The 20,108-nt window shown below is 40.7% G+C and overlaps 1 protein-coding gene across 6 annotated transcripts in view; it reads left to right on the top strand.

Moving 5' to 3' along the window:
* The window catches only part of tex2 (testis expressed 2), a 124,086-nt gene that overhangs the window by 63,978 nt on the left and 40,000 nt on the right, over positions 1–20,108 (top strand). For all 6 annotated transcript variants that reach the window (XM_041217008.1, XM_041217006.1, XM_041217009.1 and 3 more), the window contains exons 2-4: positions 876–2,517; positions 15,425–15,625; positions 18,346–18,694. In XM_041217008.1, the coding sequence (XP_041072942.1) occupies positions 901–2,517; positions 15,425–15,625; positions 18,346–18,694 (2,167 nt within the window). In that variant the 5' untranslated portion in view covers positions 876–900. The remainder of the gene's footprint in view (positions 1–875; positions 2,518–15,424; positions 15,626–18,345; positions 18,695–20,108) is intronic.

The following is a 20,108-nucleotide window of genomic DNA, read 5'->3' on the forward strand; positions in this document are numbered from 1 at the left end:
TGAGGCAAATGACCCGTTGATATATTTTTGATGGTTCTTGAACGAGAGTTCATTGGTTTTTAAATATTGTTTGTTGAAGTCCTAGAGGGGGAATTGAATACATAATCTTATGACTGAGTTGAAGGACATACCAACTGAGCCAAACTTGACAGTACTACACATACTAGTAGCTATAGTGTTGTGCAAATCTGGGATTTAGTCCCTGTTAAGGACATGATGGATCTTGCCGTATGGCAACATTGAACTAGTTGGAAAACCAGATGGAATTCTCGTCGTCTTTGTTCCTTCATAAAGATATCAAAACTATAATTAAGTTACTTATTTGAAGTTTCAGTTTGAATTTTCCAGGTAGGTTTGGTATTTGGTGTTTGGGAAGAAAGAACCAACAAGAACCTTGAAAATAGCTGGATTACAAACCCATTTAAAAAATAATAATTGAAACACATTTGACAACTTGGTTTCAGTATGAAGATAAATTGTATGGCTTAGTTAATGGAAAGTGGAAAACAATTAGGATTTTGTAAAAAAAAAAATCTGTTTTGCTTATTTACAAATTTAGCATTTGGCGCTTCCTAGGCTTTCTTGTCTTATGTTGCCTATTGCAGAATGCACTGCAACTGTAACAAATTGGCATGTGGCCTGAAATTGTTTCTAACACATTGTGGTAATTTCTGTGCTTGCTGCTATACTTTTCATCAGTAATAATACTGATTTTGTTTCGGAGTGATTTGAGTTAAAGGGTGAAACCTGGAGTTAGACCTTTCTAAGAACTGGCAGAAATCAACTTTGCAATATATAGCCAAAGTTGTTTTTTAGTGATTTGTAGATGGATTTCTTTTTCAAAAGATTGTAATTTATTTTTTATTGTTTTTTAGACCGTGATACTTACTCAAGACTGCAATGACAAGTCAGAGCAGTAGCCATGCAGAAAGAGCAGTTTCTATGTCGTCATCACCAAAAGTGCAGGTTCAACGCTCCACTTCTAGAGAGACCATCACTATACACTTTTCTGCCTTTGGTAAGGAGGAGGAGGAGGAAGAGGAAGAAGAATTTGAAGATTCCTCCATAACTCTTCATGAAGACCAAAGATTTGTACCAGGACTTAAAGGAAAAGAAAGTACTTGTGAACATGGTGGCCAACTTCTATCAGAGCCTGCTACCTCATCAAATATGTCAGCAACATCAACTTCAGCTGCAATTTCCAATTCGCCTTCGGCATCAACAATTATCTCTTCAGAACCATTGGAAACATCAGTAATATTACCTTCTGCATCACTTAGTACTACTGCATTGCCATTGTTCTCATTACCAGCCCAGCAATTGGATTCTACCAGTTTGTCTTCAGAGGTGACAACTATAATTTCAGCTTCTGATTCTTCACCTCAACCTGTTGTGCATTCCCTTGTCCCTTCATCTTCGATGACTAACACAAAGCCATTCATAAGTTTAGTAAAATCTCTTTCAACAGAAGTAGAACCAAAAGAACCCACAACCCCTCTAAGGACAAGGCAGTTAATGAAAACACTAGTTAAATCTCTGTCAACAGATACATCAAAACAAGAATCTGAATCTGTCCCATTTAGGACCTCTGATTCCCGTATAAACTTACATCTCTTCAAACAGTTTACTCAACCTCGTGTCACTGGAGGGGATTCTAAGACTGCACCTTCTTCCCCGATCACCTCGCCATCAGAAGGTAGGTCATTTTTTAAAGTAACTGAAGTGGAGGCTAGAATTGAAGACACTAAAAGACGACTTTCAGAAGTTATTTATGAACCTTTTCAACTTCTAAACAAGATAATTGGCGATGAAACTAGTAGTCTTCGGCATAAGGCTTTATCATCCAGTGCGACAGAACTTTCCACTCTTGCTAGTTTAAATGGGCATTTGGAAAGCAGCAACAGCTATAGCATTAAAGAGGAAGAATATGATTCTGATGGGGACTGTTCAACAAAAGATTTCATTCCAAGTACAAGTAGTTCCAAACCCACGGATGAGCCATCAAAAGAGGGAGACACCAAGAGTTTGCAGGGGACCACAAAGGAAAATTCTTTGAAGGCATCATCCCTAGGTCTAGAAAAATGCTCACTTTCTGTACTTGCTAGCAAAGAAGAAGATGAGTACTGTGACTTGTACCTTGACGAAATTGAGGTAGAAACTGAGGAGGAGATTATTGTGGCTAAAACTATAGAACCTCGAACAGGAGAAGAAGCATTTGAAGGAGAAAGTAAGCCACTGGGGCAAGATGAAATCAAATCTGAAGTACAGCCACTTGAAGTTCCATTTAAGACTTTATTACTCTTTACCATGCTTGTATATTCCTACTTAGTGCTGCCTCTGCCAAGTTATTTAAGTGGGCTATTCCTTGGCTTTGGCTGTGGATTTATGATAGCAATTGGTGTTGTATGGCTGGTAGCACCAAGAAAGTCGAGGGACTATCAACAGTCGCAGAGAAGGATTAATTTTGAACATCTAACTACAGAACCTTTGGATATAAAAGAACCAGAAATATTTAAGGTGGGAGTACTTTAATCTTTGGAATTTGGTATATGTTTAAACATTGTACTTTCAGGTTACATGACTGATGCAAAGCCTGCAGGATGAAATATTTTGTTGTAAAGACTTCCACCATTTTTAATGTTTCATGCAATGTATACCTGTTCATTTAGGTATACTGCTTGCAATGTAAGGTAAGGCTATTTTTGAAATGTAATTTTGACACTTTAAGGTGGACTCAAGCTGGTTTTAAGTTTTCATACACACTGAAAAACAACTCTTGAATTTTGAATGGAAGTCAGTGAACACAGGAGTGATGGGTGAGTGGGACTAGGTGCGAATTAGGATTTGGGCAGTAGAGTTTTGAATGAACTCAAGTTAATGCAGAGTGAAAAATAGGAAACCATCTGGAGATCATTGGAACAATCAAATCTAGAGGTAACAAAGACATGGAACAATGTATAGCAGCAGAAGAGGTGGTGAGATTGGGCAGTCAGGCAGTGTTATGGGCGTGTAAGCAGGTGGCTATCTTGGTGATGGAGAAGATGTTGATAGAAATTCACCATTGCGTTAAATATGACACCAAAGTTGCAAAAGATCTGGTTCAACCTCTGGGAGGCAGCGATAGAGTCAGTGGCTACGGAACAGGATTTGCAAAGCAACTGAAAACAATGCAGTTGGGGGATATTTCTGCTGATCCAGTACTAGATGTCAGATGTGTGACAAATTATAGACAATGGAGAGGTTGAGAGGTGGTGGTGAGGTAATGCTTGCTGAGGCCTGTGTACATGTGGAACCTGATATGCTTTTAGATGATGACATGGTGGGAAGAATGTAGATGAGAAACATATGGGGCCAAAGATAGATCCTTGGGAGACCCCAGAGGTAATGATGTGGGAGAGGGAAGAGAAATAGGTGGTGTTATGATTGGATAGATAAGAATGGAACCAGGTGAGCCCAGTCCCACCCACCTGGAAGACTGAGAGGCATTGGAGGAAGACGGTGTGGTCAACCATGTCAATGGGTGCAGACATGTTGAGAAGGATGAACAGGGTTAGTTTGCCATGATTAAAGTAACATGAGATGTGACTCTGATAATGGCTGATTCAGTGGATCATCTTTTCAGACACATGAGTCCTCTTCTCTTTGTATAGTGCCATGGGATCTTTTATGTCTACCTGTGAGGGCAGATGGGACCTTGGAAGGCACCACTGATGGTGCAGCACTCTCAACTGCATTGGTGTGCGTCAGTCTGGATTATGTACTCAAGTTTCTGTAGTGGGTCTTGAACTCTCAACTGTCTGACTCCGAGGCAAGGGTGGTACCACTGAGTCACAGCTGACGTGTAGTTGATCTCCTATGGCACTGCTCAAAGACAAAACACATGCTTTTATGTCCACTCTAAATTTATCCTCCTATGCTCTTCTAATATGCCTATTTTTTTCCCAGTCCCATCTTTAATTACAATTCTTTCTATTAACTTACTATTGTGTACCTTTGCTGTCATCTCCTGAATGTCTGCCACTTGTGTATGTTCCTTTTACAGATTTACTGCATTTGTAGATAAGTTTTTAAAAGCCTAGGGCACATTTGGATAGGTATCGTCCCTTTTTAATCATGACCTGCCATTAGGCTTCCCTCAATTCAGCCTGCATTGATACAATCTGATACAGTTAATCATAAGGAGATTGCTTAATTGCAAGTTGAGACATATGTTATGATCCTGGACTAGACCCCCAAATGTTAGGGAGAAATAACATTTTGTCTGAAGTAAAGATTCAAGGAACTTGCTGAAGATAATAAAGCTACAAGATTCCATGGGATTTGAACAAACAAAAATAAACTTTTTACTATATAAGGTCAAGAAGATAAAACAATTTATGACATCTAACATTAATCAGGGTTAAAATGCGGTACATGTGAATTATCAGACAAATTTTGGTCAAACACCACGCTGCACACCAAATGGTAGATGTGACCTAGACATCAGTGCAAAAGATAAGGCTGAAGCATTTGCTACAATCTTCAGCCAGAAGTGCCGAGTGGATGATCCATCTCGGCCTCCTCTGGAGGTCCCTAGCATCAAAGATGCCAGTCTTCAGCCAATTCGATTCACTCCACGTGATATCAAGAAACGGCTGAAGGCACTGGATACTGCAAAGGCTATGCGCCCTGACAGTATTCCGGCAATAGTACATCTACAAGGGCACAAGTCAGGAGTGTGATGGAATACTCCTCCGCTTGCCTGGATGAGTGCAGCTTCCACAATACTCAAGAAGCTTGACACTGTTCAAGTCAAAGCAGCCTGCTTGATTGGCACAGCATCCATAAACATTCACTCCCTCTGCCAGTGATGCATAGTAGCAGCAGTGTGTACCTACAAGATGTACTGCAGGAATCACTAAGGCTCCTTACACAGTACCTTCCAAACCCATGACCTCTACCATCTAGAAGGACACGGGCAGCAGAATGATAGAAATACCACCATCTGGAAGTTCTCCTCCAAGTCACTCACTTTCCTGACTTGGAAATATATTGCTGTTCCTTTACTGTAACTGGGTCAAAATCCTGGAACTTCCTTCCTAACAACTCTGTGGGTGTACCTACACCTTATGGACTGCAGCGGCTCAAGAAGGCAGCTCACCACCTTTCAAGGGCAACTAGGGATGGGCAATAAATGCAGGCCCAGCCAGCGAAGCCCATATCCTGTGAATGGATATTGATTTTAAAAAAGACAGATGCCATGGATTTTTCAGCAATTTAGCAAGCACTGAGTCAACCAGTCTCGTTGAAACTCTGCCTCTCTGTGAAAAAGGATTCCAGTCTTCACCTTCAAAGATCTTAGAATTCACTCCAAAAGTCACTCCAACTTCAGCTCACCTCGCAGGATTTCAATCTCGTCTCTTGAGATTCTGTTTCCCTGGATTTTCGAGTCTGCATTCCAGCACCAACTCACAAGCACAGCTTCAGCTCTTCGGCTGCCCCCAGCAGAATGCCACTGCTCTAAAAGGGCACTTTTGCCTCGATGGCCCTTAGCACAGAGTCACCAACCTTCTGCTGCTGCTTTAGATCTTCAGGGTTTCTCCCAAACCCTCTTTGATTACCAGGGCTTCTCCTGAACCCTCACCACTTAGTCTGCCAGCCACAGCTATTTTTCCTGCTCGGAGCTTTGTTCTCTGTTCCTCGTTCTTCTTAACTAGGACCTCTCCCTAACCCCTGTCTGGGACTCCTCTTTCGAGACCTTTTCCTTTCTAGGACTTCTCCCAACTATGGTGCTGTGCTCCTGGGACACATGACCCCATTTTAGTGCAGTTTCTTTTTTCCTCTTTTTAATGCAAGCATGCTGTTGTCAGGGTGGGTAAGCTCTTTGACTGCTGAATTGTACATGTACCATCCGCACCCGGTCCGTGCATGCGTGAAACTCTTGAGGCTTGTTGGAACTTGAAGTTCCCAGCCCCTGCTCCACAGAGAGATAAGATGAATGACATCGTACGCATGGTTTTAATCTTATGCGTTTTATTGACAAGGCCACGTTTGAAGTGCTGTCTGTAGTTTTAGACGCCCTAACTTAAAGGACTTTGTGAAGGGTTCAGAAAAGAGTGACTAAAGTTATTTGAAGACTGAATACCTTAGTGAAGACTGAGAGGAAACATTCCAAATCTTTAAAATACTAAAAGGTCTGAATAATGTAGGTTTGTTTAACTTTTAAATTCGGAACTAGAGGTACAAAATTAGCAGTTTGCATTTTTGTGTAGTCTTTAATAAAAAGAACACCCCATGCAATTTATGGGTCATTTGCATGAATATGAAATCAGTTTCATATGAGGTTTGAATTTTGTTTCCCACTCATTCATTCATGTGTGCTCGGCCTGAAGGCAGGTCCTTGGCTCACTGTCTGCTGATGCTTCATCCTGAGTGGTTTCCGTGATTTTTTTAAAGTGGTGGTTTCCACTTGGGAGCAGGACGAGGATGCAGGGCCCAAGTCTACCTCAGACGGAATGGGAATTGAACCTCCACTGTTGCCTTTATTCTGTGTCTCACGTGAGCCAACTAGCCAATTAAGCTAACCAGTGAAAGAGTATCATTTGAAAAACAATTGATGTACCATAAAGTCCCACCTTTGCGGGGGGATTATGTTCCCGTGAAACCTCACAAACTGTGAAATCGCAAAGGAGGAACGTGTTTTGAATGGGACTCAATTGGATATGCCCCAGCCATGTGAGGGCAACATTGGTTTGGGCAGTTACAATACTCTACAATGACCTGTGTTTCACTTCACTGAAGCTGTTAGACCTGCTGTGTATACTCCATATTTTTGCTTTTTGTTTCTGACTTTCAGCACTGGCAGTTTTATTCCCAACCCATTTAAAATTCGTGGTCAGTGCAAATGAGAAAAACCCAGGGCCAACAAGGGGTAAAATATATCCTGGAAAATTCCTCTCCAATCACCCTACTCGGGTCACTGAAACCAGCCAAAGTGGTCACATGAACCAAGGATTACAAAGATTTATAAAGACAGTTGAAATGTGTTGTCTGTGATTTCTATCCTCGGCAGGAACTAGTTCAGTTCCCTCACATTGTATTCGGAGAGTCAGCACCTATCAAACCAGTTGTATTGTATTCCAGATCCTCAGTACTCTGAGAAAAGTCATATCACCTGATATTCAGTCTATTCCTATTCTCTCATAGTAAATTAACCAATCCCACACTCTGTGCACGAAAGGTTTACCTGTCAAAGAATCAGTGCAGAGTTAAGACATTTCAAACGCGGATAAGCGAACGTTGTTCACGCAATGAGTGATGCGGTGTAAGTGAAAACGTGAACAAGGAAGTCTGACTTTATGTATCTGTTCTTCTCAAAAGTAGCTAAATACTCGTAGGAATGAGTTACAAAGTAATAAGAGCTGTTATAGGTGCCGGGAGTGTGAATAAGTTGAGAAATGTGATTATAATGTTCCCTGTAAATACCAGGGAAGAATCTTGTGGATTTTATCTGTGGTGGTTTAACCTCTCATCCAATAAAATACACTCTACAAGTAAATAGGAGAGCAAATGGTATGTCAGCCTTTATGGGAGTTATGGTATAAGAATAAGGAAGTTGCTGTAATTATATAGGGCTTTGATGACACTACACCTGGAGCACTGCATACAGTTTAGGTCTTACTAAGGAAGGATATACTTACATTAGAGAGGGTACAGCATAATTTCACTAGATTGATCTTTGGGATGAGAGGGCTCTCTTTTGAGATATTAAGTAGAATGGGCCTACATTCTCTCGAGTTCAGAAGAATGCAAGGTGTTCATATAAAATTCTTTGAGGGCTTGACAGGGTAGATGCTGAGACCCTGCTTCCCCTTGCTTGGGAGTTCAAAACTAGAGGTCATAGACTCAGGATAAGGGGTCATTAGAATTGAGAGAAGGAGAATTTTTTTCATTCAAAGTGTTGTTCTAGAGTTCTCTACCCCAGAGGCCAATGACTAAGTTGAGTATATTCAAGACTGAGATGGATAGATTCTTGGGCGCTAAGGAAATCCAGAGGATATAGAGATAGACTGAGAAAGTGGAGTTTAATTAGATCATTCATGATCGTATTGAATAGTGGAACAGACTTGAGGGACTGTATGACCAACGCCTGGCCCTGTTTCTTATGTTCTCTGGTGGAGTGCAACTTGAAGGCCAAATCTTGTTTCCTCTTTTACTCCTTTGTCAAGAAAATATCATTCTATTTGCCTGTCTTGCCGGATCGTAGTTGCATTCAATAATTTGGAGCTTTGATAATTAAATGGGGTTGATGTATTAGCTAGTTTGCAGCAGTTGACATTATTGTCTCACTTCGGCAGTTACAGGATAAATGCTGCAAACAGCACAGACCACTCTATATTGCTTTCATAGACCTCTTCACGGCTGTTGAACTTGTCAGCAGAGGCGGACTCTTTGAACTATTGTGGAAAATAGGCTGCCCGCCTGGATTCCTGGGCATAATTTCTTCTTTCCACAAGAAAATGCACAGTTTTGTCAGTTACAATAGAATGTCAGAGGCTTTCAAGATCGGCAGCAGGGTAAAGCAGAGTAGTGTCCTGGTGCCAACCCTCATGGGCATACTTTTCTCCATGCTGCTATTGTCCGCTTTCGGCAACTCCAAATGAGGGTGTCTACCTGCATGCCAGAGCTGACAGCAAGCTATCCAATTTGGCAAGACTGCACACCACGACCTAAGTGCGTTTTATCCTAAATAAAAACAAAATGCTGGAAAAACTCAGGTCTGATAACATCTGTGGAGAGAGAGTTAACGTTTTGAGTCCATATGACTCTTCAGAGTTGCCAGAGGCCTGAAGAAGAGCCATATGGACTTGAAACATTAACTGTTTCTCTCTCCACAGATGCTGCCAGACCTGCTGAGTTTTTCTAACGTTTTGTTTTTATTTCAGATTTCCAGCATCCGCAGCATTTTGCTTTCATCTTTGCATTTAATCCTAGTTCGCGTTACCGTTTGATGATGATGATGCCACACCTGCATCCCAGACTGAAATTCGCTTGCAACAGCTTGTAGATTGGTTCTTCCACGCCTGCAAGGATTTGGATTGATGATCAGCGTCAGGAAGATCAAAGTTATGGGCCAGGATATAGAGACTCCACCTTCCATCAGCATTGACAACGTCACTCTGGAGGTCGTCGACAACTTCGCATACCTTAGATCAGCAATAATCAGCAATCTGTCCCTTGATGCTGAAATCAGCACCAGGATTGCCAAGGCTGCAACTGTCATGTCAAAGTTGAGAAATGGGGAGTGGACCAACAACAAATTAACTGAAAATACAAGGTTCCATGTGCACCAGGCTTGTGTTCTCAGCACTCTTCTTTGCAGTAGTGGACAATTTATGCAAGTCAAGAAAAGTGGCATTTTTTGGTACGCCAATTCTTCCCCACCCCAAATCAATTATGAAGCTTTTTTTTATTTAATCTGATCGTAGCTCACCCCTTCTAAGTACTAGAAAGGTGGAAATGTATTAGTATGTCAAAGATTTAACGTCTGCAGCCAAGTCGATTTAGGTATTGTATTTAGGTCAATTTTTCAAAAATTAAGTTGTCCTAGTTGATTTCAAATTCAACTGAATTTGCCTAACAGTGTTAAAGCTTTTTAAACATTCATTCACGGGATGTAGACTCCGCTGGCTGGGCCAGCATTTATTGCCCACCCCTAGTTACTCTTGAGAAGGTGGCGGTGGGCTGCTGCTTTGAACTGCTACAGTCCATGTGGTGTTGGTACACCCACAGTGCTGTTAGGAAGGGAGTTCCAGGATTTTGACCCAGCGACAGTGAAGGAATGGCAATATATTTCCAAGCCAGAATGGTGAGTGACTTGGGAGGGGAATTTCCAGGTGGTGGTGTTCCCATCTATGTGCTGCCCTTGGCCTTTCAGATGGTAGCAGTTGTGGGCAATTAGGGGCAATAAACGCTAGTCTTGCCAGGGATGTTGACATTCCATGATCCAATTAAAAAATTTGCTGTATAGATTCTCAAATCTTTAGATGGGTACGCTAATACATTTCAACTGCTATTGATTGAATTAGGGGATATTTATTTCTGCCCAATCATACTTTGTGCATCTATAAATTTCGATCAATTAGGGTGGTGCTTTCTCCACAAAAATATTCTGAACATGTGGCCATCGTTGGACCCCCACATCTCTTCTTCCCCCATTTATAAGGCTTAAACTAGGAGTGTGATGGAATACTCACATCATCGTTGTCGTGTCTCAGTTCTAGTATGGACTGTCTACATATTTTTTATTCATTCATGGGATATGGACTTCGCTGGCTGGGCCAGCATTTATTGTCCACCCCTAGTTGCCCTTGAGAAGGTGGTGAGCTGCTGCCTTGAACCATTGCAGTTTATGTGCTGTAGGTATACACACGCAGTGCTGTTAGGGAGGGAGTTCCAGGATTTTGACCTAGCGACAGTGAAGGAGTGACAATATTTCCAAGTCAGAATGGTCTGTGACTTGGAAGGGAACTTCCCTCTAGATGGTGGTGGTCGTGGGTTTGGAAGGTGCTGTCTAAGGAGCCTTGGTGAATTCTTACATTATGCACTCTTAATAACTCACCAAGCTTACTATGATAGCATCTTCCAGCCATTCAACCCCCTATCACCAAAGAAAAACTCAGCAAGAGCATGGGAGCACCATTTGCTCCAAACCCTTGCAAGTCACACATCATCCTGACTTGGACATATATTGCTTCCTTCATTGTCATTGATGCAGTAGCCTAGAATTCCCTACCTAATATCATTTTGGAAGCCCCATCACCAAAAGTGCTTCTGTGGTTCAAAAAGGCCCACCATCATCACCTCAAGGCAACTTGGAGTGGACAATAAAAACAGATTTGTCTGTGTTTTCCACATTGAACAGTTTTATTTTTGAATACAACTTCCTGATCATTTTGATCAGCCAATTCACTAGCAGCATGTAAACATGGACCAACTTTAGGCAGGTGTCCTTGCCAACTACAATTTAAGATTGTGGTCAGCCAATTTGGGTATGGAAGAAGTTAGTAGTTCTCTTAAAATAACTTTGCCCTCCGACCCCTCCTAATTTCTGTTGGGGGTGTGGGGGCAGCAGGTAAACTCACAACTACATTCATGACAAAAGAGACAAGGTAAACCAAGAAGTTCAAAGGTGGAATGCAGTAATTTGAAAATTAGGCGAGATTGTGAGTGATCTTGGGTTTGATTGAGAAGTTGTCTCATGATCAGTTCGCAAGAGTTGACAAGTCTGAATATGGCAGCAGGCCGAGTCCAAAGTTAATATATCCATGGATGCAGTAAAAGGCTTAGTCATAGGCCAGTGTATCCACAGAAATGCTGATAGCCCTGCTCATCCTTTGCACATGTCATGGCATTTGAAATTATATACACTAGTGCCTTTAAGGCAGTTAGACATCCCAAGACGCTTGACAATTAAAATTTGACACTGAGCACGTGAGGAGATTTAGGGCAGATGACCAAAAGCTTGGTCAGAGGTAAGTATTAATGAGCAACTTGAAGGAGGATGGAGAGAAGGGGAGGTGGAGATGTTTGGGGAGTGTCATGCCTAGTGAAGTCATGTCATAGTCATAGATTTAAACGTGGACTGTATTCAGTAAAGAATTTTATGGAACTGCCACCTCTTAAAAATGAATATTGAAACTCTTCCAAGGATCAGGTGACTTTTGCAGTTTCTGCACACCGAAGAAGTTAGTAGGTCTCTTAAAATAACTTTGCCCAAGTCTCCAGAAAGTCCCTAATTGAATAGTTTGGATGGAGTGCCTCCCCCTTGAGTGGACATACCAAGATGAAAGCATTTGTGGAATTCGCATTTTGTATTATCTGTGGATTTACCCAAAACACAAGTCCAGACTTCATGTCTCTGAATTCGAAACGTTACAAAAGAGTTGCAAATATCATTTAATCGTAAATAGGTGTGAATGGCTGCCATTCATCATCCATTGTGTAGCAATGTCTTCTAGCTTCAATCATTCTGTGTGAACCATAGAAATATTGATCACGTGAGAAGCTGTCTTCAGATAACAAATCGTCTTATCCCAAGAACCAGGGAGAAACCAAGAGAGTCTGAAAATAACTGCAGAGACAGTGCAGTATCTCTGCCTTTTAAAACTTGGAGACTCCAATATCTTAAGTCGCCCACCCTGTTCCTTTTCCAGTGCACCAGTACAGAAACTTAACCCCCTGGTAAGAAGACTACAAGTAACTAACTTAGTCACCTGCTGAACAATCCAACTCTTCAAGAGAGTCCTGCAATAATCTATCTAGACTACTCATCAGGAGTGAAAAGACCTTCACTGGGCCTGCAACTTATGCTTCTTTCCTAACACAAGTCAAAGATGTGAACTACGAACTGCTCCTTTGTTTGTAATTGGTAAAGTGCACTATCCTCTGTAACTATTTTTCTTGCGTGAGTGATGTACCATTAGTCTTTCAGGGTGAATGTGTGAATAAATAATCCTCTTTATTTAAACCCACAAAAGCTTGCTGTTGGTCAATCTAATTGACCCCACACTCCGGTGCTGAGAAAAACGCACATCTTCCTGTTCATAAATTGCATTGATTACAGGCAGTAAGGGAATTGGGGTTTCAGTTCTCTCTCATCTCTGTCCTTAACAGGAGGGAATTCTGGAGTTTAGAACCTTGGCAAAATTCATGGCAGACTTTAATTGTTCAGAATTTAGCTTATGTTACATTAAATCCAGATTGTCAATCACTCCTGTTCTTACCATGCTGCACTGCTTCACAATGCACTAATTTTAAATTCTCTTATTTAGTCTCAAATCTCTGCTTGGCTCTGCAACCTCTTCTAGCTATGTGTTTCTCCTTATCCATCAATCCGATCTTTGGCGCATCACATTCCCTCCCTTTGTCCCACCATTGGTCACTGAGCCTTCAGCCACCATGGCCCTATTTTCTGAGATTTCCTTCCTAAACCCTTCCACTTCACCACTTAAATCTTTGCATATTTAAAAGCCTTCTCAAAATCAATCTTTTCGACCACTCCTTCAGTTATAATTCCTAACAGGCTACTCCTAAAATTATCCAATTACTGTTACAATATGGACAGTTTAATACAATAGGTTTTCGGATTAATGTTCCATCTAGTAATGAAAATAATTCTTATTGTTATTAGAATTATTTTTTGAAGTAATCTAGGAGCTGAGATATGTGTTGACCCTTTTGTAGCTTTCAGATGAAATGATGGGATTAAGCCTTTTTGGAAGCAAGCTGACATTTCCTGCAGTATGCTATCTGTTAATATTTTTAGAAGCCTGTTACAATAATATAAATTTGCATTGTGTCAGCTCATGAATTATTCATATGAATGAAAGCTGAGCCTCGTTTATTTTATTGAAATAATTTACTTGAAATAATGGCACTCGATCAGAATCCCATCTAAATTGTAGATATAGCAGCATCATTGAATTTGTGTCCTGGAAGTAACAGTCTTTTGAAATTCAAACCAGACTGTTGATTTTTGCTAAAAGCCTTTGAAGGCTCTTCAATAATTGGAATATGCAAGTTTCTGGAAAGTCAGCTGGGATTGTTAATCATACTCACAATTGAGTCCCTGCAAATTAGTCTGTTTAGTCTCCAATTGTAAAAATAAGAACTGGCATTCGTATAGTGCCTTTAATGACCTCAGGATATTCCAAAATGCTTCACGCAGTGAGGCATGGTAACTGCTATGTTCTTAAACCAAGGACCCGACTATCCCCTCAGGTGGACGTCAAAGACCCAGCCCACACATGATGCTAATTAAAAAAGAACAGGGGAATTTGCTCACTGTTGTGACCCAATATATTTACACCTAATCAATGCTTTGAAACTGATGATTTAGTCACTCGTTTCATTACTGTTTGTGGGAGCTTTCAGTGTGGAAATTAACTCCTGAATTTTCTACATTCCAGCAATGATTGCAAAAGTGTCCTGAGGTCGTGAGAGACTCTATAAATTAAAATTCATTCTTTCCAGCATAAGGAAACACAGCAGACAATTTGTGGTACTGCATGGACCCCCATGTAACAATGAGATAAATGACTGGATAATCTGTTTTAGTGATGTGGATTGAGATATATGTTCTCAGAGCAACAGAAGAATTCCTCTGCTCCTTTTTGAATTGCCATGGATCTTCATGTCCAAGTGAAAGGGTAATCAGATCTTGCCTTACAGACCCTGCTGGAAGATTTCAAAAATTTTGGCCCGGGGGGGTGGTGAAGAAAAATTACCAAGCTCAAAATGCTCACCCTGCCTTCAGTCATATAGAGTCTCTGTGCCTCGCCTGCTTCAAATATCTCTACTTTCATACAACGATCGAGATGTCACAGCCATGTCCTCCTTTGATGCAACCTTATTTAGCTAGAGTAGGTGTACTATAGGATGAGAATCACACAACATGAAATGTTTAAATCCCATCAGATTCTCATAGTGGACATTGGGCAATTACTTATAACTCTATTAATTCCAACCAGAGCTGCTTCTGGTGCAGCACAACTGAGTGATGCAGCTTTACAACTCCTTTTCCTCAAGTATAACCAAAATCTAATTTGCATATCTAGTCACATGATTCCTTCTACCTACAGTCCGTGGTTCAGAAATCTGGAGTACTAAATAGAAGGTGAAACCTTTGGGGCAGTTTTTATATAGACTTCCATTTTAATGAGATGGTTAGTAGTATAGGTTTTGTTCCACAGAAGTAATTTCGCAAGTAATATGCAAGCTGCCACAAATATTCCATCTTTTGATATGTTGAATTGTATTTTAAACACAAGTAAATGTGACAAAAATGCATGTGGATTAATACATGCACTATATTTCCTGTTAAAATTTAATATAGGTTAGATGTTGGGCCAGACTTTACCACAAAAATAATGGTGATGCTAATTAGCTCCCTGTTATCTATGCGCAAATTGAACTGTAATTTCAGCCAACTGCAGTTAATCTGCAAATTGCTGTCCTAGATGCACCACCTGCCATAAGCTATGCAAAAATGGCAACTTGACATCTGTTCGTCATTCATATGTATTGAGCAATGTGAAGTTCCTATATTTATTTCATAGATACATATTAAACTTGCCCAAGAGAGATGATACATTTTAGTCCTAAATTTGGTTCTGCAAGATCCTTGCAACTGGGGTGATATGGCAGAATTCTTTACCGAGCATAAATTTCTCAAGTTACAGCTTGTTTTTAGGGTGGGGAAGGTCATAGCAGGTTCACTATGATACCTTTACATATCAGTGTATCTTACCAAGTTTGAAATCAATTTAGCTTTTTGATTTTTAGTGGTTTGCCTGTTTAACAAAGGGCGAGAAAGAAGTCACTGATATATAAGTATACTTAAAGAAGTTGCAATCCCTTTATTCTACGTTTTTCTTCTCTGCAGGGCTGGATGAATGAAATTTACAATTATGATCCTGAAACCTACCATGCTACACTGACCCATTCTGTCTTCATTCGTCTTGAAGGGACTGTACTAAGGCTTTCAAAACCGAATAAAAATATTTCTCGAAGGGCTTCTTTCAATGAGGCCAAGACAATGGCCACGTACATCAGCCAGAAGATTTACGATCTATTGGACAGTAGGGTGAGTACCAGAAGACTTGCAAAGATTTGAGGATAATTAAATATGGCAGAAAACTATAAGATGGAATTGTACATCTGGATTCTGAGACTGTATTCTTGCATTGAAATGCTGACAAGCCAACGTAAGTTTAATGGAGGGACTGCAAGGATAGGCAAACTAGGTTCTTTCTGCTCTGCCTTCTTACCTCACCTTATAAAATGAAAACGGTTTGATGCTGGGCAGGGGGAAGGTGGGGAACACTGGTGGGGAGGGAAAATTGATGCTGTTGAGAGGGTAAAAGAAACCGAGAAATACACTTGAAGAAGAAAGGAAAGAAAGTGTTGAAAAGCAAGAAAGCAAACAGCAGTGAGATAAATAATTGTACAATCTACTGTTTAGTGATGTTGGAGACATAAATATTGTCCAAGATGCAGGGACAGCTCTCTTGCTTTTCTTCAAACAAAGTCTTCTAGAAGGCAGACGGAGTCTTGGTTTAACATCTCATTTGAAGTGGGAAAGAAAGGAAAGCCCTAGGGCAGGGAAAATTGATGCACATGGAAACCCTATTTAGAAAGGAGGACAGAATGTCCCTGTTGTTGGGAATGGAAATGTTCCTTTGAGAAGAGAGGTGAAAGACAGACAGACAAGCTGGTTAACAGAGGAAGGTAACATGAATTGTGTGTAACTCCATTGATAGGGGGCAGAAGGAGTATGATGTGTAATATTTTTCATTTCTTCCTTTTAAAGGCATCTCCCTTTCGGAAGCTCTAGCTACTTAATTCTGCCCTCCAGCCTGAGCTTCTCTGGTTCAGTTCACCATTCCTCTCATGCATGCATGCTATACCACCTCATGTTTGAGTTCTGTACCTATTTGTGGCATCTTAATCTGCCTTGGTACCCAACTTCATGTTGATTAACACCTTATTTTTGCTCTGGCCTTTATAAAAGTTAAAAAGAGAGTAAATCAATAAGGGAGTAAGTGTGTGATGCATACAGAGCGGGAGGCAATCATTGAATGGTTACAGCACAGAAGGAAGACATTGAACCCAGTCAAAACCATGACGTCCCTCTGTAGGAATAATATAGCTAGTCTCACTCCCGCCAACCTTCCCCCATAACCCTGCAAACTTTTTCTCTTCAAGTGCCTATCCAATTTCCATTTGAAAGAAATTTTTTAAAAAAATGAGAAAAATAGAGCAATGACAAAATATAGGAGACATATTTAGAGAAAGAAGGAACTAAGTCTGTAGAATATAGGGATAACAATTATACAGTGGGAAAGCAACACAGAAACAATTATATAAAAAAGGCAGGTTTTCCAAATTTGGTCACAAACGACATCCCAGTGCTCTAGATCAACTGGGAACAAACAAAGGTAATCAAGAAACAAAAACACCAGCAAGTAGGTGGGGACACTTCCAGAAGTTCATCCTGATATAGATATAGCAATAACAAAAACAGAATTACCTGGAAAAACTCAGCAGGTCTGGCAGCATCGGCGGAGAAGAAAAGAGTTGACGTTTCGAGTCCTCATGACCCTTCAACAGAACTAGGTGAATCCAGGGAAGGGGTGAAATATAAGCTGGTTTAAGGTGGTGGGGGGGGAGAAGTGGAGGGGGGTGGTGCGGTTGTAGGGACAAGCAAGCAGTGATAGAAGCAGATCATCAAAAGATGTCACAGACAAAAGAACACGTAGGTGTTGAAGTTGGTGATATTATCTAAATGAATGTGCTAATTAAGAATGGATGGTAGGGCACTCAAGGTATAGCTCTAGTGGGGGTGGGGGTGGGGGGAGCATAAAAGATTTAAAAATATTTTAAAATATTTTAAAATAATGGAAATAGGTGGGAAAAGAAAAATCTATATAATTTATTGGAAAAAACAAAAGGAAGGGGGACGAAACAGAAAGGGGGTGGGGATGGAGGAAGGAGTTCAAGACTTAAAGTTGTTGAATTCAATATTCAGTCTGGAAGGCTGTAAAGTGCCTAGTCGGAAGATGAGGTGCTGTTCCTGCACTTTGCGTTGGGCTTCACTGGAACAATGCAGCAAGCCAAGGACAGACATGTGGGCAAGAGAGCAGGATGGAGTGTTAAAATGGCAAGCGACAAGGAGGTTTGGGTCATTCTTGCGGACAGACCGCAGGTGTTCTGCAAAGCGGTCGCCCAGTTTACGTTTGGTCTCTCCAATGTAGAGGAGACCGCAGATACAGCAATGCTGTATTCTGCACTGGGTACATTCTTGTTTCTAATGTTCTATTGTGCTATGGTTCAAATAACTAACATTTCTGAGAAAACAAGTTGGGGCCTTTGTTAACCTGCTGACATGGCATTAGCAGGTGGTAACAACCCCAAAAAAAGAAAGGGTCAGTAGCCTTACTGGCCTGTTAACCTCATTTGGCTGCTGCAACTTTCATGGGCCAACTGGTGGGGAGGGCTGAACCCCCTCCTTTTTTCAGGTGGTAGGCTCCCTTTCACATGAAAGGCAGGGTCCTGTGACATGGATGGCCTATGGCAAGCTGTGGTCAGCTGCCCAGAAGTCAGATCCATGCTGTTATTTTATTGGAAAGTAATGCTATCTGAGCTGTATTTCTTGATTTAGATCTTCTTCACCTTCTGTTAAGTCTTGATTTATGTTGCTAAACTTCAACAGAATGATTATACTCTTTTTTGATAATAGAAACATTTTTTTGAAACACTAAGACAAAATCTACAATGTAAAAGGGTAATCTTTATTTTTAACAGGTGCATTTAGTTCCAAAGGGTCTGGCTAGGAAAAGAATATGGAATAAAAAGTACCCAATTTGCATTGAACTTGCCAGACAGGATGACTTTATGTCAAAGACTCAGACAGAGAAGGAAAATGTGGAGGAAAAGCTCCTTGCTGAAAAAATTGAAATTGCACTTGAGGAACCAAGGAAACCTTCTGTGTCACAAGATTCTGCAAAGACAATTTGCCAGAAGGACCAAGTTTTATATCTTTTTGGAAGGACTGGTAGAGAAAAGGAAGAATGGTTCAGGAGGTTCATTTCAGCCTCCAAATCGAAAGTTGATGCTAAGCGACTGGCCAGCCTAGGAGGAGGTGGCATACCAGGTGAACCAATGTTTTCTACGCTACTGAAATCTCAATGGGAGGATGGTTTTATAAAGGTGTATATAGATATGATGTAGCCTGTTTTATTGAAGACAATTTGTTAGAAAATGGACACATTTAGAATCATAAAAATCTCAGCACCTGTTGTGCCTGAGTAGCATTAGTGATCTGCTATAATCCAAACTTCCTGCTTTTTCCACATGCCATCATTGCCTCTTATATTGTTGTTATTAAATTAGTTTCTGTAGCCACATGTGTTCCATATTCTAATACTGTTTTGCATGAAAATAGTTCTGACTTCCCTGATTTTGTATGAATTAGGAGCAAGAGTAGGCCACTGGCCTCTCGAGCCTGCTCTGCCATTCAATAAGATCATGGTTGATCTGATTGTATACTCAACCCCGCATTCCTGCCTCCCCCCCAATAACCTTTCACCCTTTGTTAATCAAGAATCTATCTAGCTCTGCCTTAAAATTATTCAAAAACTGTTTCCATCACCTTTTGAGGAAGAGAGCCTCTGAACCCTCAGAGCAAAAGTTTCTTCTCCTCTGTCTTAAATGAGCAACCCCTTATTTTTAAACAGTGACCCTTAGTTCTAAATTCTCCCACAAGAGGAAACATCCTCTCCACATCCACTCAATCAAGACCCCTCAGGATCTTAAAGGTTTCAATTAAGTTGCCCCTTGCTCTTTTAAATTCCAGTGAATACAAGCCTAACCTGTCCAGCCTTTCCTCATAAGTCAACCCACCCATTCCTGGTATTTGTCTAGTAAACCTTCTCTGAACTGCTTCTAATGCATTTACATCTTTCTCTAAATAAGGAGACCAATACTGTACACTACTTCAGATGTGGTCTCATCAGTGCCCTGTACAACTGAAGCATAACCTCCCTACTTTAGTAATCCATTCCCCTCACAATAAAAGATAACATTCTATTAACGTTCCTAATTACTTGCTGTACCTGCATACTAGCCTTTTGTGATTCATGCACTAGGACACCCAGATCCCTCTGAATCTCTGAGCTCCTCAACCATTTAGATAATCTTTTTTATTCTTCCTGCCAAAATGAACAAATTCACATTTGTCCACATTATACATGTCACTTTGTAGCCTCCTTAATGTCCTCTTCACAATTCACTTTCCTACCTATTTTTGCGTCAGCAAATTTAGCAATCATTCCTCCGATCCCTTCATCCAAGTCATTTAAATAAATTGTAAAAAGTTGAGGCCCCAGCACTAATCCCTGTGCCACACGACTTGTCACATCCTGCCAAACAGAAAAAAGACCCATTTATGCCAACTCTCTGCTTCTGGTTAGCTAGCCAACCTTCTAACCATGCCAACATGTTACCCCCTACACCATAAACTTTTATGCTTTTGGTACTAATTTTAAGTTACTAGTTCATAGATTAGA

The sequence above is a fragment of the Carcharodon carcharias genome, chromosome 22 (assembly GCF_017639515.1).
Source record: "Carcharodon carcharias isolate sCarCar2 chromosome 22, sCarCar2.pri, whole genome shotgun sequence".
NCBI lineage: Eukaryota > Metazoa > Chordata > Chondrichthyes > Lamniformes > Lamnidae > Carcharodon > Carcharodon carcharias.